This window comes from Mustela putorius, unplaced genomic scaffold (genome assembly GCF_011764305.1).
Source record: "Mustela putorius furo isolate JIRA1106 unplaced genomic scaffold, ASM1176430v1.1 tig00000224_pilon_pilon_pilon, whole genome shotgun sequence".
In the NCBI taxonomy this organism is placed as follows: domain Eukaryota; kingdom Metazoa; phylum Chordata; class Mammalia; order Carnivora; family Mustelidae; genus Mustela; species Mustela putorius.
This window is the reverse complement of record NW_025421321.1, coordinates 15,684,680-15,707,364: the sequence shown is the minus strand read 5'-3', so window position 1 is coordinate 15,707,364 and position 22,685 is coordinate 15,684,680. Positions and strand designations below refer to the sequence as shown.

General features: G+C 46.3%; 1 protein-coding gene across 1 annotated transcript in view; it reads right to left on the bottom strand.

The window, feature by feature from the left end:
* The window catches only part of FER1L5 (fer-1 like family member 5), a 54,995-nt gene extending 35,865 nt beyond the window's left edge, over positions 1-19,130 (bottom strand). The window contains exons 1-14 of the mRNA XM_013056321.2: positions 18,959-19,130; positions 16,795-16,847; positions 16,296-16,387; positions 15,457-15,565; positions 13,626-13,680; positions 13,083-13,189; positions 11,715-11,843; positions 10,613-10,675; positions 9,824-9,874; positions 5,973-6,003; positions 5,254-5,369; positions 4,900-5,023; positions 3,977-4,029; positions 2,634-2,702 (exon numbers count right to left, since the gene is read on the bottom strand). Of these exons, the coding sequence (XP_012911775.1) occupies positions 2,634-2,702; positions 3,977-4,029; positions 4,900-5,023; positions 5,254-5,369; positions 5,973-6,003; positions 9,824-9,874; positions 10,613-10,675; positions 11,715-11,843; positions 13,083-13,189; positions 13,626-13,680; positions 15,457-15,565; positions 16,296-16,387; positions 16,795-16,847; positions 18,959-19,043 (1,137 nt within the window). The 5' untranslated portion in view covers positions 19,044-19,130. The remainder of the gene's footprint in view (positions 1-2,633; positions 2,703-3,976; positions 4,030-4,899; positions 5,024-5,253; positions 5,370-5,972; positions 6,004-9,823; positions 9,875-10,612; positions 10,676-11,714; positions 11,844-13,082; positions 13,190-13,625; positions 13,681-15,456; positions 15,566-16,295; positions 16,388-16,794; positions 16,848-18,958) is intronic.
* Between the last annotated feature and the right edge of the window lie 3,555 nt (positions 19,131-22,685).

The following is a 22,685-nucleotide window of genomic DNA, read 5'->3' as shown; positions in this document are numbered from 1 at the left end:
AGGGTCCCCTCAAATAGGAAAACAAAAACCAATCTGTGTGTAAAACAGAGCTGCTGGGGCCTGAGTGGTACCTGAATTCTCTCAGTTGGGGTCTCTTCTCCTCACTGCACTTCCTGAGGCATGGCTGAGAGTAATTCCCATTGTCCTTTCTACTTGTCTGTTCTCCCCTTGCCAAGGAGCTGGGGGCTTGGGTGGAGAAGGGGAAGGGCTTTCCAGTTGAGCAAGTGGTTAAGAAGAAATGAGGAAAGGCTCCCTAGAAGTGGAGAGATGGGCACTGGAGGGCATCCTGGTGTTCCAATATTATAAATCCTCCACATTCAAATTTATGGCTGAACCATCTTTTCATCCACGCTGTTGAGAACTCTATTCCCCTTTCCCGGTCCCTTATCTTGACTGTCCTTGTTCTGGGGCCCTTGGATTGTAAGCCAGCATACACCCATTTTCAGTAGAGCTTCCCCTGTAACCTGCCTTGCTGGGGTGCTAACAGGCTGGCCTCAGATGCTACTGTCTCTGTGGTCATCCTGCCACTCAGAGTGAGGGTCACATCTGCCTGCTGCATTTCCACAGCGTAGTCACAATCTTCCAAACAGCTCCAGGCTAGGAGACTGTGTTACTTGGGAAATGCATGAGGGCCCAAGGGGTGTTTGGACATCTTTAAATGTTGGAAGGCCTCTTTCAGGGATGAAGGAGGGCCCAACCTGTGCCACTGGTTTCTGAACCTAAAGGCAGTTGAACATCGGGGAAGACTTGCAAGGCTCTGAGCAGCCACAGAGCATCTGAGGATCCCGGCCACAAACCTCATCACAGCTGGAGACAGGTGGGAGGAAACAAAGGTAGGGGATAAACTAGGCTCCTTTTAAAATATCTCCCTACTTTAAGAGTCTATAAAATCACTCAGGAAGGTAGGGATTATGAAGAATGGGTTAAAGATGATGCCTCATCAGGAGGCAGACCAGGGAAGTTTCTAGCAAGGAGGAGGGTCCCAGGAGAGTAGAGGGGAACTCATGAGTTGATTTTATGTCACACAAATGTAAGGTATAAGGAAAGCAAACACTCTCTGTGTATCCAAATAGAAGCCACACAAAGTTTTATGCACTAATACTTAATGACAGTGCTCAAGCTATCTCTCAGAATTGCATACTCTTTCTACATGCAGTTCTTAGAAGCCTGACATGTAGTCAAAAGGCAACCAAGTCTCTTCCAGGGATTTAAGAAGACTGGCATCCACATTACTGACAGGCGACTGAGAAGGACTGAAAAGCTATAGAAATCAGACTACAGAATCCCACAAAGAAGAGCAACTTGGACCCGTTTAGTATAGGCACAAAAAGCCATACTCCATGTAGCCCATATACTATGTTCCCACAATACCTCTAGGCCATTAACAAAGAGCTATAATTATGTCCAGGGCACTTTGCCTAGAAGATAAGAAAATGCATAATACAATGTAGATTTAAATGATTTTTTTGGTTTTGTTTTATAATGTAGGTAAAAGACACATTTAGGTTTTTGGGAAAGTTCAGCTGTATGGCCCACTCATTTTTTTTTTTAATAAATTTTTTTTTTTTTAGATTTTATTTATTTATTTGACAGAGAGAGATCACAAGTAGGCAGAGAGGCAGGCAGAGAGAGAGAGGAGGAAGCAGGCTCCTTGCCGAGCAGAGAGCCCGATGCGGGACTCGATCCCAGGACCCTGAGATCATGACCCGAGCCGAAGGCAGCGGCTTAACCCACTGAGCCACCCAGGTGCCCCTGGCCCACTCATTTTTTAAAAAATTTATTATTATTAATATATTTATTTGTCAGAGAGATAGGCACAGCGAGAGAGGGAACACAAGCAGTGGTAGTGAGAGAGGGAGAAGCAGGCTTCCTGCAGAGCAAGCAGCCTGATGTGGAGCTCCATCCCAGGATGCCGGGACCATGACCTGAGCCGAAGGCAGACGCTTAATGACTGAGCCATCCAGGTGCCTCCCACTCATTTCTTTTTTTTTTTTTTAAATTTTTATTTATTTGACAGACAGAGATCACAAGTAGGCAGAGAGGCAGGCAGAGAGAGAGAGAGGAGGAAGCAGGCTCTCTGCTCAGCAGGGAGCCTGATGCGGGACCCGATCCCAGGACCCTGAGATCATGACCTGAGCCGAAGGCAGCGGCTTAACCCACTGAGCCACCCAGGTGCCCCCCCCACTCATTTCTTAATACTGGACAAATAAAGTACGTTTTCTGAAATCTGTCCTGGGCTTCTTCATGTTCCCTGTCAGGCAGATCCCCCCCATCCCTGGTGCCCCCCCAGTCTTCACCCCATGCTTCTTGGCCCCTACCTTCCCTCCACACCCCTCCACACCAAAACTTCCCTTTCATTTGTGGGCCAGGAGGAGGAGAGTGATCAAGGTGGAACAGGACTGGGTGCCTGGGGGGCTCAGTCTGTTAAGCATCTGACTCTTGATTTCAGCTCAGGTCATTATCTCAGGGTCATAAGATCCAACTCTGTATTAGGCTCCAGGCTCCACACTGAGAGTGGAGCCCACGTGGGATTCTCTCTCTCTCTCCCTTCTTCTCCCTCTACCCCTTCCCCAGCTCTCTCTCTCTCAGAGAAGAAAAGAAAAGAAAAAAAGAAAAGATAGAACAGCAAATACCTGAATCTGGAAGGTCAGGATCTGGTTCCATATCGGGTTCTCAGTTTCAGTCAGCACATTTGTCTTGAGCTAGGAACATCCCAGAACAGTGTGTCAGCCTGTCCCCTCCTCCCTCCACAGACCTCACCTTCCACCCCTTCCAGCCCTGCCCAGGGATGGACGCTGTCTTGGCACAGGGTTGATCATGGGAATGGTCTAAAGACATTTTGACAAACTCTCCTCAGGTACAACATCAGTCCTTTGTATATCTGCCCAGATCCAGATTCCCTATTACTTATCTTCAGATGATCTTTCAGTTGACTTTGTTATTAAGTAGTCATAAGGTTACTAACTTTATATATGAGTGCATATACATAGATTTTGTTAGATAAACACTATTATACCAACAGAAAAGTGAGCAAAAACCATGCTGACTATGATAGTACACAATGGCATACCCCTTTCCAAAGCATCAACTTGACTTCGTTTTTAAACCTGGCGCTATTCTAAGCAATCATGTCAGTGAAATCAAGGGTTGGTTGGACTGGTTAATACATACTGGTTAACACATTTTTGTGTTTGTGTTACAAAATACAAATTTATATTTGTAAACGTACTGGTTAATACATTTTTAATACATACTAGAAAATCAGAGATATTAACATTTTTTGAAAATTGTGAAATTGTGTGCCAGCTACTGCCCAAGAGCATCTCACCTAGACCTGAGCATGCAAACCACATTCAGTGTGGTGGTTTTGTCCACAAATCCTTTGGAAAACCTTCCTTGGAAAGGTAGACATTAATTTCCCTCCCTGTATATATGGGCTGGATTTAATGATGCTTCTAATAGGTAGAATATGGTGGAAACAATGGTTTATGAATTCTGAGACAAACCTACTTAACCCAACATTCCCCAAATTTGAACATAGGATCCTTGTTTTGCACAGACCATCCATCAGCACACTTTGGAAAATACTACTCTCTATTCACAGAGGATCATGGGATGTCAACAACTCTTTTGCCCAGAACCTTCAATTTCTGGATGAAGAAACCCAGCCCCCAAGAAGACAGTGACCGTTTCAGTGTTGTTTGCAGACATGTTGTTTCATTCACTCATTCGTGCCCTTCATGCACATTAGGTGTTCAGTGGGCATCTGCTCCTGCAGGGCTCTGTGCCCAGCTTGCAGACACAGGGTGACTCAGCCATGGCCTCCATCTTCAAAGACTTCCTGGTCCAGTGGGGTTCAGCCCACTGATGGAGGACCTGAGATCAGAATCCAAGGGTCGAGCCCACCAACTCCATCTTTCCTCACACACTATCCAGGTGACAATTTCTCAAAATCTCAGACCCTTGCTACACTTACCTTTTCCCCAATTAGTTCCACCTCCAACACAGGACTCGCTAAGTGCTGTTTCTCTGTGAACAAGAAGTTATAAAATTTCTAAGACAGCAGCATTTTTTTTTCAAGGGAAGGACACATAGAGGTGACAGAACAACTCACACCCCTTCACCATCCACACTACACCCCTACCCAGGCAGACCTCTCCCATGTCCACTCTATCTCTATGTGTCATGGTACATAATGGCAGCGAGGGTGGGCACTGCCATAGGGAACTGGGAGTCTGCATCCAGGCATCAAAGACAGGTCGGGGCATTTGATCCATTTTAAAGAGTATCTGTGGAGTCTTCATGAAACAAATCTGGGTGGATTTCAGTCTCATCCTCTCCCCAGTCCCTGAATCTTAGGTTCGCATCAAAATGGAACAGGGAGGGGTGCCTGGGTGGCTCAGTAGGTTAAAGCCTCTGCCTTTGGCTCGGCAAAAGGGTCCTGGGATTGAGCCCCGCATCAGGCTCTCTGCTCGGCGGGAGGCCTGCTTCCTCCTCTCTCTCTCTCTCTGCCTGCCTCTCTGCTTACTTGTGATCTCTGTCTGTCAAGTAAATAAAATCTTAAAAAAATTTTTTTTAATGTTTTTAAGATTTTATTTATTTATTTGACAGAGAGAGAGATCACAAGTAGGCAGAGAGGCAGGCAGAGAGAGAGAGAGGAGGAAACAGGCTCCCTGCTGAGCAGAGAGCCCGAGACTCGGAGAGACTCGATCCCCGGACCCTGAGATCATGACCTGAGCCGAAGGCAGCGGCTTAACCCACTGAGCCACCCAGGCGCCCCAAATCTTAAAAAAAATTTTAAATAAAAAAAAAATGGAACAGGGAAGCCCCATGAGAATCCCCCGTGCCACTGTGTAGGGAACCTCAGGGTCAGTCCCACCCTGCTACCCTGACTCTAACTGAGATGAAGATCCTCTGCGCAGTAGATGAAGAACTGTAAGTAGGCTACATTGGTTGGGACCACCGTTGACTTGAAGATCTCAGTAGTGGTGTCATCAGCCCCATAGGGCATCTCTTGATCTACCTGCAGAGACCAGAGAGCTTACAGGGTAGAGTCATAGGATGGTCATGGCCATACCCACCAGATTTGACTTCCCCGGCTTTCCACTTGGTACAGGGGAGGGGTGGCCAACCCTCAAGTGACACGCAGGCAATTAAAGCATGTGAAGATCAGTGGCCTCTCTGAGGGCCCAGGGGCACCCTATGGAAGCAGCCACAGTAGGAAATGTCACTGGGGTGTCAGGGCAGCCTCACCAGAACCTGGTCTCCCACACCGAGGACACAGATGGTGACTTTCAGGTAGCCTCTCACACCACTGTTGGGTTCATTCGGCTGGCAGAGGCCTAACCATTTCCTCATGAGTGTGTGACCTGAAGGGGCAGAGGGCCCATGGGAGACTGGCCTCCAGTCTCCATCCTTCTTCCCTGAAACCAGTCTTTCTTTCTGTGGGAGAGGGGTGTAGAAATGGGTCTCATATATTCTGGGTCCCATACAGTAGCAGAGGAAATTGGGAGTCACTCCTACTCATAGGCAAATGTAGTGCACTCACCATGCTGCCAGCAATTGCCTTTAGGAAACAGAGAACCCTCTTCTCCATCCTGGGAACCTACAGTTGTTGTCACTGTCCTGGTCTGAGAGAGGCAAGCAGTTTCCCCAACCCTAAGCTCCAACCTTTACCTACTATGTATGTTATGGCCAGATTGTATGCTATGGTTACAGCAGAAACCTCTACTCAAATGCCAGTCTCTGAATACTGCCCTCAAAAATTAGAAATGGAAACCAAGGTAGCAATAAAAGTTGAGCATTTGACCCAAAGGGATGCCTTGAGTTTTAAAGACATTATCATCCAGAAAATAATTCATACCCTCTAATACTTTCCTCTCATGTGCTGAACGTACAGGGATTTTGAAATGTTTAGACAACTGGCCTGCTTTTCTTAGAAGGCACACATACTTGCAACAGCTGATACCTACCTGGAGAATAGTAGATAAACCCAATATCTGTCTGAAAAGACAAGAGTAGAGTAAAGATTAGTTAGGGTCTCTGGCCAAGATTTGTGATATCAACAAACAGCAGTACTGGACTGACAGTATTAGCCACCAATGCTTGAGAACTCGCCCTGCCCGAACTCCTTTACTCTTTACAACAGCCTACACTCTGGTCCTTTGTCACCTCCACTCTGCAGAGGGGGATACTCAGTGTGAGAGAAGGGCCTGAAGTCTTACAACTATTACTTGAGAAGGTCTGGATTGAAAGGGTTCTCAATCACCACACAGCACTACCTGGCCCACGCAGTGTTGGCTCTTCCCTGGGTTGGGAAGGGTGTCTCCCATCCTGCGGAAGAGGCTGGTCAAAGGAGGAGCTAGCAAAGAGACTATGGGCTTTCCCTTTTCCTCTGGGAGAAGGTTTCTGTCTGAGGCCTGAGGGATGTGGTACAGGACTGAAGTACTTGTATCCTGAATATATAAGAAAATTTCAAAACCGAGTAGTAAGAAAATGACCCAATGAAAATGAGCAAAAGATTTGAAGATTTGTTTATTTAATTTTGAGAGAGAGAGAGTAGGGGGAAGGGCAGAGGGAGGCAATCTTTCAAGCAGACTCCCAGCTGAGCAAGGTGCTCGATGCGGGGCTAGATCCCATGACCCGTGAGATCACGACCTGAGTCGAAAGAGTCAGATGCTTAATGGACTGAGCCACCCAGGCGCCCCAAATGAACAAAAGATCTGAACACACAATTCAACCAAGAAAATATGTAGATGACGAATAAGCACACGGAAAATGCTCAACACCACTAGTCATTAGAGAAGTGTAAATTAAAATCATAGTGAGATAGCTCTACATATAATTGGAATGGCTAAAGTAAAAAAGATGGACTACGTGAAGTGTTGATGAGAATGGGGGGCAATGGCAACTCTAGCACACACTGGTGGTGGGAATATAAAATGATAAAGGCTGGAATTGTTGGGATAAAAATGGTTAGGAAGTTTCTCTAAAAGTTAAACACACACCTAATGTATGAGCTACTCAATCCATTTCTACATATTTATCCAAGAGAAATTAAATTAAGATTCGTACATCCCTGTTATAGCAGTTTTACTGTAACAGTCAAAAACTGAAAATGAGCTAATGTTTATCAACAGACAAGTGGTTAAACAAACTGGGATAAATCTGTAAATGGACTCCTCAGCGATGAGAAGGAATGAATTATTGACAGGTGCAATGAACATGGATGAATCTCAGAATAATTATGCGGAAGCCAAACAAAAAAGGGTCTGTGCTCTATTGCCCCATTTATATAAAATTCTGGAAAAGGCAAATGAAGCTGTAGAAAGCAGAGCAGTGGCTGCCTGGGGGTGGGAGGGAGTAGGACAGGGATGAGAGATGAGGGTGAGAATAACAAAGGGGCACCAGGAAACTTTTGGGGATGATAGATGTGGCAGATACATTTGTTATCTTGCTTGTGATGATGGTTTCCAGGAAAACACACATTTTAAAATGTATCAAATTATGCATCTTAAATCATGTGTAATTAATTCTATGTCAATTGTACCAAACCAAACCCAACCAAACCCAGGCACCCCTAATGAAGCAATGATCTTCAGTGATCGTCAGTGGCTGTTAACAACATAAAAAGAGAGACCAACAGTTGTTCTGTGCCTCCCACTGAAGTCATTTTGCCAAATAATGGACCCAAATCTGGCAAGCCTCTAGACAGCACACAGCTGGGCAAAGTGATGTGTGAAATGATCCTTTGGAGATGCAGTCCACAAAATCCAGACTGGAGGAAAACTCTACAGGACAAACTATCCAGTTTCTTTAGCAAATTATGAGGAAGAAAAAATGGGCAGGACCCACAGAATCAGAGAGACCTAAAAATACATTTTAACCAGCTGCAATGTATGTGCCTAGTCTGCATCTTAACTTGAACAAACCGTGAAGGGAATTCATAAGATAATTAGGGGAATTTGAACATTGGCTAGTATTTAATGTTATCCAGGAATTGGAAAGGTTTTGAAATGTGATAATTACATCTGATTATGCTTAATAAAAATCTTTACATTCTAGAAATATATACTGAAGTATTTAAAAATAAAATGCTATGATATCTGAGATGGGATTCAAAGTAACCCAGCGGGTGGTGTAGACAAAACAACACTGACAATGAATTAGTGAAGTTGAGTGACTGGGATGTGGGAACTCAGGATACTATTATCTCTGCTTTTGTGTATTTTTGAAATTTTCCAAAGAAGTGGTTGTTTAAAAAGGTTCACTTTCTCTCATGTCTTTGACTTATTTTTAAAAATATTTAATTAATTTATTTATTTGAGAGACAGAGGTGGGGGCCAGAGAGGGGCAGAGGGAGAGGGAGAGAGAGAATCTCAAGCAAGAATCTCCCCGCTGAGCACAGAGCCCAATGTGGGCCTCGATCTCACAACACTGAGATCACAATCTGAGCTGAGATCAAGAGTCTGATGCTTAATAGACTGAGCCACCCAGGTGCCCCTCATGTCTGTAACTTATTTAACAGTTCATACCACTGGTCACTTCTGGAAATTGTGCAGTGGTCTCTGAGAGCAGAACAATTTTAACCTCCTGCTTCCTAACCTCTCTGGAATCTCACAATCTCTAAGCACCGCCCCCCTTTTTAAAAAAGATTTTATTTATTTAATCGAGAGAGAGAGACAGAGAGTACAGAGGGAGAGGGAGAGGGAGAAGCAGGCTCCCCACTGAGCAGAGCGCCCCATGTGGGGCTCAATCCCAAGACTCTGAGATCCTGACCTGAGCTGAAGGTGGATGCTTAACCCACTGAGCCACCAAGGTGCCCTGCTTATGCTGCTTCTTTAAGGGACAGGTCATGACTCTTCACGTGCTTATTACAAGTTGTGAGAAAGAAACCTTACTTTGATTTGTCCTAAATGTGCCTTTCCCAAGGTGGAAGCTTTTTTCAGGGGTTGCCAGATTTGGCAAATAAAAATATAGATGCCCACTTAAGTAAGAACCACAGATAAATGACGACTTAATTTTTAGTATATGTAGGTTCCCTGCAATATTTTGTGAGAATCCATGCAATATTTGGGGCATCCTTATATTTAAAAAGTATCTATTAGAGCGTCCTGTGTTTAATCTGACCCTACCTTTTCCCAATCTTCCTGAATCTGGAGAATTTTTATTAGTCCTTCATGACTGTGTCAACTTTCCTCCTCTCTCAGCCTGTGTCTTTCCAAAGCAAACATTTTTAAAAAAATTTTATTTATTTATTTGACAGACAGAGATCACAAGTAGGCAGAGAGGTAGGCAGAGAGAGGAGGAAGCAGGCTCCCTGCTGAGCAGAGAGCCCGATGCCGGACTTGATCCCAGGACCCTGGGATCATGACCTGAGCCAAAGGCAGAGGTTTTAACCCACTGAGCCACCCAGGCACCCCCAAAGCAAACATTTTTATTCTATTCTCATAGGTGGCAATTTTCTCTGTGTTTCTCTGCCTTTTTGGATTTTCTGCTTCCATTTCCTGGAGGCAGAGATTTGAAGTGTGCCGATTAGTATTTAAGTGTGGGGAATTCGACATGGCACCCAGCTCTTTCATAAATGGTACACACTTTCATCCTTACAAGGACTCTGTACTTTGAGAATAGCATCAATTCCATTGTACAGATGAGGAAGTAGATGTTCCGAACAACTTGTTTAAATCAACCCATTTCATAGGTGGATCCAAATCTGGATATTTCTGCCTGAAAATTTAAGTTTTTGCCCCTAAAATTGGGCATAGAGCCCATGGTAGGTCTCTATAACTGTTTCACCAAAACTCCTCCTTCATCCAGGGCTCACTTGGAATCTCCCGATCTCTGAGTTGAATCTCATCAGTGTGGAATTCATCACCTGCAGAAAGATCTCAGTTACTCACCTCCCCCATTTCTCCCACCTCTGTGGGAGGACTTACAGGGATTCTCTAGGATTTGCTCAATACTTCCTAGTGACTCATGCTTCCACAAAGGTTTTCCCTTCTAATTCTTATTGATTTCTTAATACCCTGTGAGATTCAGAATTTTAGTTCCCTTCTACTGATGAGGAGATTGATCAGAGGGTCCAATTCATTTGATGAACCAGAAGATCAGCCCAAAGCAAAGTGTTGCACTCAACTTTCTCCACTACCTGCTGTCCTGATCGTTTACCATGTCCCTGTGTTCCCAAGACCATGCATACTCTTCAAGGGGGAAGCCCTCTTGTTCTCCTTAGCCCTGTGCTGGGCACCTAGAAGGCACCTGATAAACACGTTCATCATAGCTACCGAGGTCCCACTGGTTGGGGAATGGAATGTCCCATGTTGAGGGGAAATTTGAGGATCCTTTGGTGGCATGGGAATCCCGGCACATGGGAAGGGCTATTTTCTTCCCTTCAGGGCCCATCTTAGGGTCTAATAGTTGGGATTCCATAAGATTTGTTAAATGGATCAATGGGTAGTCTGGGCTGCTGGGGAGTGACAAAGGAGGTAGAGGCTGTGTGTGGTCAGAAGGATCATCTGAAGTGACTGGCTCTAACAGTGGGATGGGGACGATGAAGTCCTTTCCAGAATTGAGATGGGATAAGAAGGTGGGCCTACCTTGTTTGGCTCCTCACCTGGATCAAGATGGTCTCATCAAATAACTTAGCAGGTACCTCATAAAAATTCTGGAAGAAGATCTGAAGCAGAGGGAAAGGAGGTAGGGGTTGGATGATATTCCTTCCACCACTTCACTCAAGGACTCGGTTAGCCTGAAGGCTCAGACTAGAATGCTTCTTCTCCAGCTCTTGCCCATTTCATGCTCATGCTCCTCCTCCAGAAGCAGGGGCCTGCCAGGCTCCTGGAGGGGGTTCTGCTAGGGTAAAGCGCAGGGGCAGGGGATTCTAGGAGCATCTGTCAAGAGCAGCTCAAGGTCCAGCTAGCTGCCTGGGATACAGACCCGAGCCTCTGTCTCCTTCTAGATTGCCCTATCAGTCCACTGCACCTCCAGCCTCTGCTGAGCCAGAACCATCTTTTCTAAATGTAAACCTAGCCCCATCACTCTCCTCCTAAACTCCCTCCATGGTTCCCAAGTGCCATCTGTGACAGGGTCCTAGTGCATTCTGCAGCCTTCCCTCTGACCGCGCCATATCTACTGTTCTGCTAAGTTCTGCTACTTCTTGTTTCTAGGCTTCTGAAGACACTATTGCTTTTTCCTGAATTTTCTTTCTCCATGATGTCCCTCTTTCCCTGCTAGACTCTTCCTTCAAGGTTTTGGAAGCTCTTCCTGAGTCTCCCCATTCCTCCCTACTCTCACCATGCTATTATCTATTGGCCTATTTACCAATTAATTCAGTGAGTATTCTTCCAACTATGATCACCCCAAGGCTATAGCTTAGGGCTTCAGCAGTGGCAAGATGTAATGGTCTGGGCCTGCATTAACAGTGCCCCCAGATCTGTTAACCCCAGTTTTGCACCATTATCATAGTCTATGTGTTCACAGGCCAATCCCCCCACCACCCCAAAGACTACTGGCTCCTCCAATGGGAGGTTTCAAATGATTTTGTCTGTATTCTCAGTGCCAAGCAGTTCTTGGCCCTCTGTAAATGCTCAGCCAATGTTTGTGGAAGAAGCAAGCTTGCCTGATGCCTGCAGGAAATGCCCAGCCCCCAGCTAGCCCCTGGCTGCCCCCCTTGGCCCAAATGCCCCATTCAGTTCTGAAGGACACGTGCAGCCCACCTCGTTGAAGAAAGGGTTGTTTCCCATCTTGATCCGCGTGTTGTACTGGTAGCCTCCAATGACCACATTCACCATCGGCTTGATGTTGTTGCCCATGAGCTGTCGGGCTTCAAATACCTTCACTCGGACCTATGGGGGGAATATGGGGGCACCTGAGGTAGAGGTCTGGGCCCCCTTCTTCAACAGGGGCTCATCTCTAAAAGAGCAAAGTGTTCTGATAAGAGGCATCTACTGGGGTGGAAGGAGACCCACAGCGAACTGGACTCCTCCTAACTGAAGGTAAGTTCTAGGAAGACCATGGCTCCTTCTCTTTTCCTCTTCTGGGAACTGTCCCCTCCATTGCTTTGTTCTTTTCATCTTGTGTTACTTAGTGGTTTTCAATTGCAATGGGCTTGTTACAGAATACAGAAATGAAGTCTAATCTTTCCCAGTTTTGTTTGTTTATTTGTTTGTTTTTAAGATTTTATTTATTTACTTGACAGAGAGAGAGAGATCACAAGTAGGCAAAGAGGCAGGCAGAGAGGGAGGGGGAAGCAGGCTCCCTGCTGAGCAGAGAGCCCCATTACCCTGGGATCATGACCTGAGCCGAAGGCAGAGGCTTTAACCCACTGAGCCACCCAGGTGCCCCGGGTATCCTCATTTTTAAGCAGGTGCATGGCATGATAAAAATGACATATTTGAAAGACCCCATTGGCTGAAGGATGGACAGGAGAGAGCTGGAGGCTGGGAATTTAGGAAGAACTTATGAGTGGTCCAGGGACGTGATGGTGGTGGCTCAGGTCAAGGAAGTGAAGTGGTGATGGAGAGGTGGGGACAGTTGGGTGATATTAAGAGCTAGGACTTGGCCATTGACTGGATGCAGGGGATAGGGTGAGGAAGAATGCAGTCAAGAATGACACCCAGTCTCCTTGGCAGGTGGCAGGCTGGAGAGCAGGTGAAGGTGTAGCAGAAATATTGGGTTACAAGTTACAGATCAGAGGGAAGTTGCTGAGCCATGGGATGAGGGTTCCAGAAGTCATAGCTGGAACTCTCCTCAGCCCTTCCCATACAGCTCATTTTGCCCGGCACATGGTTAGCCTTGTGTTGCCAACAATCCTGAGGACTCTTCCAGGTCTTTCATTCTGCCTCCCCAGCATTTGCCAGGGCCTATTGGTACACATACAGCCAACAGTGCCTCCTGTGGCCGCCCCGAAGCTGTCTCTAGCTTCCCTTTCCTGCAGAAGTGGCTCAGAAATGCCCGGGAGGAGCAGGGGAAGCAGTGAGGCTCTGAGGACCTGTAGCTCTGGTCCTCTGCCACGACTTTGCAGAGAGACGGGGACAGCTTGGGATACAATGAGAGTGTCAGGTAAATCAGCCCCGAATCCTCACCTGAAAGTGCTGAGGCTTCGAGGACAGAGCCATGGGCATGCCGGAACCAGGGACCATCAGTTTCCGCCTGGCCACCTCTTGGGCACTTGGGCCCAGGAGGTCATCACCTGGGGAAACACAATCTGGGTGGGCCCTCAGAGGCTACGTTAGGGACGCTTTGAGGCATTATGCCCATTTCATTGTTCTATCCCCATTGACTAGCTTCTGACTAAAACCATGGCCTAGAAGTCCTGAAAGGGGCACATATCCTCCCCAGAACATTCCCATGGGCCCCTTCTTACCCTCAGTAACCCTGGGCCCCACACTCTACACATGAGGGTTCTTGGAAATGGCCATCTTTGCTTCCCTCTGCAGCCCACTGGAGGCTTGGCCTTATGTCTAGAGACGACAAGTGGAAAACTCAGCCAGGTATCTGGAGATTGGCCTCTAGACCTTAACCTGGTCACAGTCCTTCTGTAGGCCTCAAGGCATAGGTCCCAAAGGTTCCAAAGAGCCTATCCAGCTATGTTTGGTGACGAACAGGGGTAAGTCCCAAGGACATACCTAATTTCGATGCATACTGTTTTCTCGCAAGGGTCACATGTAGGGTGACAGTGCACTGCAAGGCAAAGGCAGGGGGGCTGTAAGCCAGATCTTGCAATCCTTGGTCAAGTCCTAACACTGGAAACTTGCCCAGCCTGGCTAAGTTTGGAGACATGAAGCAGTGGTGGTGACAAGGAGGTACAGCAGAGTGGGGAAGAGAGGGAGAGGTGCCTTGGGGCCAGCCCAGAACCACTGATGCCAACAGCTCTTCTGCTAGCTCAACATCTCCTGATCTCGGGAGAGGACTCCTGCAAATACCTCTTTTTTTTTTTTTAAAGATTTTATTTATTTATTTGACAGACAGAGATCACAAGTAGTAGGCAGAGAAGTAGACAGAGAGAGAGGAGGAAGCAGGCTCCCCGTGAAGCAGAGAGCCTGATGTGGGGCTTGATCCCAGGACCCTGGGATCATGACCTAAGCCGAAGGCAGAGGTTTTTAACCCTCTGAGCCACCCAGGCGCCCCTCTTGCAAATACCTCTTAATTGACCTCCTGCCTCCAAGTGCTCTGACTACACTCATCCTACCTCTAGACCATTGCCAGAATTGCCCCCTAAAAAGTGTCCTAACCGATCAGAGTAAAATCACAACTCACCAGCATAGACCATAAAGCCCTTCACCTCTGGCCCCTGGTCCCAGCTAGACTCAGCTCTCCCACCACCACCTTCACATCCTCCCAACCCCTGTGTCCCAGCAGTGCAGCAACCTACCCTTCCCGAACCAACAGCCTGCCTTTCTGTCTCTCCAGCCTTCACCCATGTACCTCACACCCTTGTCTAGGATTCTCTTCCTTTCCCGTCTGTGTTGCAAACTTATGCCCCTTGAGAAACTGAATAAACAAATGGACAATGACCAGACCTTATATAAAAATGGAACTCTGACACACAGTCTGCAACCAGCAATTCAGGAAATCAGCCCAACAAATCTGCAATAACCCATCCAGGACGCCAGCCTGTTCTCTCTAAGTCAGCCTGTAGAAGTCAGAGTATGCCTCAAACAATAGCCTCTGTCACAATTGGCCCCAATTGTGTGGCCTCGACTGATAGAGGACTTGATTCACAACTGACAGCTTCCCTAATTTTTGTCCCTTCTTCCCACTCAGGACCAACCAGAGAAAGCCAAATACACACCCCTAAGCAATCACATGGGATGCCTGGCTTCTAGTTGGTCCACTTACAGCTTCCCCTGACCAATGGCTTCCTATCAGGGCACACTGGGAGCCTTCCCTGCTTCCACTGTACAGCTTCTCCCCTCCTCTGTCTGCCTTTGAGTCTCTGCCAAAATGCGAATGATGGTGGCTGATACTGCTGCTCTAGCCAGTTCTGCATAAATAGCTTTTGCTTCTCCTCCTCTGGTTGGTCTTTGCTTGTTTCCATTTACCTTAATCATGCCCTCTGTGAAGCCTTCTTTGACCTCCCACACGGAATCATTCACTTCCTCCTGTCCCCAGTGACCTAGCCTTCCTGACCCTTGTGCTGGAGCACTGTCACTGTGAGTGTGCTTACTCTAATGGACCATGGTCTTCATTCAGTTTTGTATCCCAGGCCTAACACAGGTGCTGTCATCCAATGGACAATCAACTAATCAATCTAAAAGGATGGATATGGGGTAGGAGGGTGGGTGGGTGGATGGATGGTGGGATAGGGGGGGTCAGGGAGATGCTGGCAGTGTGATGAGGCCTCCTAGGAAAGGAAGTGCTCTCTGGTGGGGTCACTGGGCCTCTGCTAACGTGGAGTCACCTAGCTTCACTGGCTGCCCCTGCTCTGCCAGCCACTGTTCCTGGGGTCCAACTCACATCTGTGGATTGCATGAGATGGTTAAGCAGGTTCAAGTCCTTCAAAGAAAGGACCTCACTCGGTTTTTTCACCAAGGGCTGGAGCAGTATTGTGGCCAGCCCAATGAATCTGGGGAGAAGAAGAACATGTATGAGATCCAAAGTCAGGGGACAGGGTGTCTTCTGTCCCAGGCATGACTTTATCTAGAGAGGGTTCTCTCTGCTACGGGCTGTGCTGCCCAAGGAGAGAGGCTGCAGGAAGGACACAATGATGTAGAGAACCCAGCAGAAGATTTAGGGCTCTCACGTCTCTGAGAATGACTTTGGGGCTCTGAGAAGTATGTGGCCCAGTTACTGGCTCTGCCCTGCTCAGCCCCTTCCCAGGAGTTCTTCTCCCACACTACTCTTGAATGGCAACAGTCCCAAGTAACCACCAATTGGACAAGGGATGGGACATCTGATAGAAGCTGGCCCAATCAGGTTCTCCGTATTAGGAATTTTGACTTGGGATGCTATAGATTCAGTCTCAGTTGGGTGTTGGTTTCTGCTGGGCACTAGAGTGGGGCCATGATAGGAAGCCAGGATTGGACAGAGAGATGCAGAGGTTTAAGAGCCTGTGGCTTCAAAAGAGGCAGAACTACCCCTGGCTTCCTAGGTTCCTGATTCTGATTGCTCTGCCCTCCCAGCCCCAACACCCTCCCATACACCCCACCTCCACTTTTTTTTTTTTTGGTCCCATTAGTTGGCTGGAGTGGATTCTTGTCTATGCCACCTGAGTGAGTTATGGATTCGAGCCAGGAATTGCAGCAAGTGCTGTAGCTTTGGTCAGAGAGACAACCTCCTGCCTTTCTCTGCCTCACCTGTCTTTCTTTGCTGCGCCCACGTCCCGAAGGATGATTTGCAGAAAAGAGTCATTTTGTAGGGGGCAGTCCCAGAGGTACCAGATCAGGGTCTGTGGGAGGCACAGAGAGGTCAGCATCCTTCCTCCACCTTCTCCTTCCCAACCTCCCAGAAAATAAGGAAAGATGCAGGGAACAGGCTGTGTTTCTCTTGAACTGGAGAACCTCCCTCAAGGGAGACCTGTCCCTGCTTCAGGTTTCTGGGAACATCAGGACCACCAGGTTGGACAAGATGGGCCCTAATATGGTCTATCCCCAGAGTGGAGAAGGGCCAAGAACAGCTAGGGGCCCTCAGGCCTGCACAGCCATATCAGCTCGGGGGCTACTCCCAGGCCCGGATGCCCTTGGGGAAAGCTAATGCTGCCCCCTGGCCTCTCCCTAGAGTTCTGAGCATGGCTAGGACCCAACCTCACTCTTGGGGTAGTCATTGCTTCTTTTGCGTTTGTCCTGATGGGTTTACCTCATTCCATATGGGGTTATTCCCTTCCGCTTCATGAGTTCTCCTCTTGATATCTGCAAAGAGACCAAGGGGTGTCACTGGTGGTAGGAAATAATTCAAAGTCTAGGTTTAAGTGTGGTAAAGAGAGGGAGGACTCCAGGAACACTTTGAGGCCATGTTGGCAGATGTGGTATGACATGGATTCTTACTCTGGGGATTTCAGAATTTTCACTTTTTGTAAGGGTAACATCATCTGACATGACAGATAATGCGTTCACTTCATTTTCTTCCCTGGAATGTAGTTCCTAACCATCTTGCAGCCAGGTGGTATCTGGAGACTCACTGTGGCCAATGCAATGTGGGAGTGATTTTCACCACTGCCACGACTAGCTCCTAAAAATCTCCCATGATGCTTTTCCTCTCCCTGCTCCACACAACCATCCTCACCATCTGTGGGCAGGGTGGTGCCAGGATGACTGCAGCCACGAGCAGTGAGTTGGTCCCTAAACCACTGCTTGGGGGAGCCACTGAGATGACTGCCCCCTTGATGCAGGATTTGGTATAGGAGGTAAACTTTCACTGTGTTAAGGCATTGAGATCTCAAGGTTTATTTGTTACCAGAGTACAAAGCCTAGTGGACCCTAAGACATGCCAAAACATCTCTAATGGGTTAAAAGTTCCTCATCCATAAATATCTTTGGCAAAGAACAGCCCATAGCCCTGCAAAGAACCTCTAAATTGCTCAACTACTTAGAGATTCTTCCCAAGGAAAGAATGCAGAAGAGGGAGAGACAAAGTGTGTGCAAGCATGCACCTGTGAGGAAGTCAGGAGGGGTGCAGGGTAGTGGATGCTATATGAGGGAAAAGGGGTTCAGAAAGGTAAAAAGGGAATAAAAAATATCATTCAGTAATAAGGATTTATAGGTAAATCTCTGGGCAAACCCAAGAGTCCGGGACTTAGGCATCTTTATAAGAGGTATTTCTAGGAGGAGAAAGATCACATCCATGGGATGGTAGGAAAGGCGGCTCAGACTCAGCCTGTTCCCTGGCTCACGGCAGACACATGGAATGTCCACTATGCCTCTCTAAATCTGGGGACATAAACACATATGGATTGCCCTGTGAGCCTAGAATCCCAAATGTCCATTCTCCAAGGGGTATTGTCACGCCGAGTGAGCACAGAAAAAAATTAAGGAACTTCATTCTTTACTCCATATCTGTTACAGAAACAACTGTGCCTTCTTTCTCTCAGCCCCAATTTTCTCAGTCCCCACACATGCTGGGAAACCTCATTCGCCATTATCCACCTCCCTCTGCTTGCCACCAGCAGACTATCAATTTTCTTGCCCTTCCTCCATTCCCACTCCCAGCTCTGTGTTCTGGAGACACCCTTGATTTCTTTTCATGTTGTCTCCCAAATCCTTTCACCATCCCCCACCCCTGCCAACCTTCTTGGACATTTTTTCCCTTACCTATAAAAAATGGAGACAATAGGGCGCCTGGGTGGCTCAGTGGGTTAAGCCGCTGCCTTCGGCTCAGGTCATGATCTCAGGGTCCTGGGATCGAGTCCCGCATCGGGCTCTCTGCTCGGCAGGGAGCCTGCTTCCCTCCCTCTCTCTCTCTGCCTGCCTCTCCATCTACTTGTGATTTCTCTCTGTCAAATAAATAAATAAAATCTTTAAAAAAAAAAAAATGGAGACAATAAATCTTGCCTCATTTGCCTCATGGGATTGTTGTGAGGAGCAAAAATCACTATGTTCTTGAAAAGACTTTGATGGCTGTAAAGGTCACTTACAGGAACCAACAGTTACTATAGGAGGTTATATAAGAGCTGTACATACATTATCTTTTTAAAAATCCTCACATCAAGCCTGTGAAGCAGGTACTTTTTCTTTCTTTTTTTTTTAAACCTCAATGTGTGGCACAGCCCTAGTTCACAGAAGCATCTTGGAAAGTATTTATCTTCTCTTTTTCCCGTAGCCATTCCCCTGGAAAAAATGAGAAGCAGAGATGTCCTCACAGGAGAAATAATGGCAATAAAGTTAAGTTTCAAAAGAACTGGATGATATCTACTCTGCCTTTCTGTCATACAGGGCATCTTTTAGGCCCCAGGAAGTCTATTTTTTCACCGAATACATGTTGCTTCTTGGGGCTGGTCTCTCCCATCCCGGTGTCTGGCTCTCACCTCGGAAGTAGGCAGTCACACAGGGTCTGGGTGGGGGGCTGAGGGGTGGGTTAATCGTAGCTGAATCCACGACCAGCTGCAGCATGCCTGTCCTCCCCCTCTTTCCCTCTGCAGCAGAGCCTCCTTCTTGGAGCACCTTGGGTTGACGTTCTCCTAGGGCTCACAGGGTGAGGAGAACCCTAGACCTGTTGCTTAGCGGTAGAAGTGATGTCACAAAGGTGGCTGGTTCTTGGTTCTGGAAAGGAAAGGAGGGGAATGACAGGAGAAAGTCAGGAGTAGGAAGCAAGTGGCTTGAGGTGACCAGGCCTGTACAAACAAAATAATTTGGCTGCTTTGCGTTTCCTCTTTTTTTCTCTTTCTTATTCTCACTGTCCCTCTGATCTCATGATCAGGTATAAGGGTAGTCTTTCCTCTTTATATAAATAAGCAAGTTATCTGGAGTGAATCATTGCCAAAGTCCCACAATTTAGATAAAAAAAATAAGAGAGGTGAGGTGATGTGAGGAAAGGAATAAGGAAATCAAAGACCATTTCAAGGACAATTCAGGAAAAGCTAATGCATAAGCAAACATGTAGGCCTCTTTTTTTTTTTTTTTTTTTTTTGAAGATTTATTTATGTGAGAGAGAGAGAGAGAGCGAGCAGGGGTTTGGGGCAAAGGGGGAGAGAGAGAGTCTTAAGCAGACTTCATGCTGAGCATGGAGCCTGACAGAGGGCTCGATCTCATGACCCTGAGATCATGGCCTGAGCTAAAACCCAGAGTTGGACACTAATACCACTGAGCTCCCCAGGCCCCCCAGGCCTCCTTTTTCCTAAAGGAAGCCTAGGTCCAAATAGGAGTCTGTCTTTAACAAAGGGAAATGAATTTTTAATTGATGGGCTTTTATGCCAACTAATTTTAAGGTTTTAAAAAAATCTCAAGGTCAATACAATTTTGCTGTGGTATCTTGATAGCTCTCAAGACCCCTCATCATGGGGATGGAGCTGGGTCACTTGTTTTTGTCTCATCTACACTAAGGGTTTTTTTGTTTTTTTTTTTTGTTTTGTTTTGCTTCAGTTTTTAATATTGTATAAATTACATCTTCTCCAATAGCAGGAAGATTAGCGGATGTTTTATTTTTTATTTTTTTTAAAGATTTTATTTATTCATCAGAGAGAGAGAGAGCGAGCACAGGCAGACAGAGGCAGAGGGAGAAGCAGGCTCCCTGCCAAGCAAGGAGCCCGATGCGGGACTCGATCCCAGGACGCTGGGATCATGACCTGAGCCGAAGGCAGCTGCTTAACCAACTGAGCCACCCAGGCATCCCTAGTGGATGTTTTAAAAATGTATATTAGTTGATGAAACAACAGAACAGTAAGCTTATTATGCCGCCTTTTTTTTTTTTTTAAAGATTTTATTTATTTGAGAGGGAGAGAGACAGAGTGAAAGCACAAGCAGAGTGAGGGGCAGGGAGAGAAGCAGACTCCCCACTGAGCAGGGAGCCCAATCCAATGTCTGATGCAGGGCCCGAACCCAGGATCCCAGGATTATGACTTTAGCTGAAGGTAGACGCTTAACTGACTGAGCCACCTAGGTGCTCCACTTTTTATGCCTTCTAAAAGAAACATGGTCTTTAAAGAGCAAAAAGCCATCTCGGGATCTTGGTGGTACAGTTGCTTTCTGGTGCGGCAGATATAACAAGAAAATGCTCTTTCTGACAGTTTTTCTCAAAATCTAAACACAATACAAAGTTTTTGCTTTTGTTCATGATTTTCCAAACTAAGCATTATGACATAAAAGGCAAACTCTGGAAAGGGAACGGCTGATAGATTTGACTGCAGAATATTTAAAATTTTTGTGCAGAAAAATAATAATTTAAAGTAGGGATACCAAAGTAGGGAACATATACCACATACCTAATGTCCAGAATATTAGCATTTTTAAAGTGAGAATTTTTTAAAAAGAAATTTTAAAAGCTTTTATCTATCTATCTATCTTTTTTGGGAAGGAGGGGCAGAGGGAGAGGGAGAGAGAGTCTCAAGCTGTCTGTAAGCTTAGCACAGAGCCTGACACCAGTCTCAGTCCCACGACCCTGAGATCATGACCTGAACTGAAATCAAGAGTTGGACACTCAACCAACTGTGCCACACAGGTTCCCCTAAGATTTTATTTTTTTTTTAATTTTTTTTTAAAGATTTTATTTATTTATTTGACAGAGAGAGATCACAGTAGACAAAGAGGCAGGCAGAGAGAGGGAGAGGGAAGCAGGCTCCCTGCTGAGCAGAAAGCCCATGTGGGACTCGATCCCAGGACCCTGAGATCATGACCTGAGCCGAAGGCAGCGGCTTAACCACTGAGCCACCCAGGCACCCAGATTTTATTTTTTTAAAGTAATCTCTATATCTAACACAGGGCTTGAATTTACAACCCCGAGATCAAGAGTTGCATGTTCTGCCGACTGAGCCAGCAAGGTGCCCCAACCACGAGCTTTTATAATTTAGAAAGGAAAAGATTAATACTCTCAAGAAAGATGAGGGAAAGTTTATAACAGGTGAATGCTCAAATGGACAAACAAAATGAAAAAAAAAATCAGTTTCTTTAATAATCAAAGAAATTCAGCAAGATACAATTGATCACTTTGCCAAAATGGATTCAAAACCAAAAAAAGAAAAAAAAAAAGTTAGAGACGGGCGCCTGGGTGGCTCAGTGGGTTAAGCCTCTGCCTTTGGCTTGGGTCATGATCTCAGGGTCCTGGGCGCTCTGCTCAGCGGGGAACCTGCTTCCCCCCCTCCCCACTCTCTGCCTGCCTCTCTGCCTACTTGTGATCTCTGTCTGTCAAATAAATAAAATCTTTTAAAAGAGAGAGAGAGAGAGATTAAATAAAAAATTCAAGTCCATTAATAAAGAAATGGGGGCGCCTGGGTGGCTCAGTTGTTAAGCATCTGCCTTTGGCTCAGTTCATAGTTCCAGGGTCCTGGATTGAGCTCCACATTGGGGCTCTCTGCTCAGCGAAGAGCCTGCTTCTCGCTCTCCCACTCCCCCTCCTTGTGTTCCCTCTTTGGCTGTCTCTCTCTGTCAAATAAATAAATAAAATCTTAAAAAACATAATCAAAGAAATGCAAGAAGATATCATTTATCCCCTCCCAAATAGAGAAGAATGAAAAATGGTAAGAGTGATGTGCTAAGGAAGGAACAGGGGCAGAGGGAAATTATGAATTCTTACAAAGCACTGATGGGAGAATAAATAGAAAAAGAACAGAAGCTTGGCTCGGGATATGTGCCAGAGAGAGAGAATAGACATTGGGATACATGTGGCAGGCACTCCTCATTCTGGGTCATTTCTTCTGGTATTAATCTCTGTGTTTCTAAACAGCATCCCTTGAATTTTGCAACTTCAGACACTGGCTCTTAAGTCAGCTCTTACCCCGTCCCTCCCTCCTTCCTGCCCCCCAGCTTCTCTCTCTCCAAATTCCCAATTCATCACTTTCAGACATTGCTACTGCTGTTTATTATGCACGTGGGGAGTTTAGCTTTCTCATACTCTGCCTTTGCCACATCCTCTTCTCCCAGTACAATTACCCCTCATCTGGAGACTAAAACTACACTCAGTCTTTTCATTATGATGATGATGTATACTGTTTCACTGCAGATCAAGGAATATACAGTTGACCTCTGAACAACAGGGGTTTCTTTTCCCCTCCATGAAAAAGTATTGTTCTTGTTCATACATGTCAAATTTCAACTTTCTTT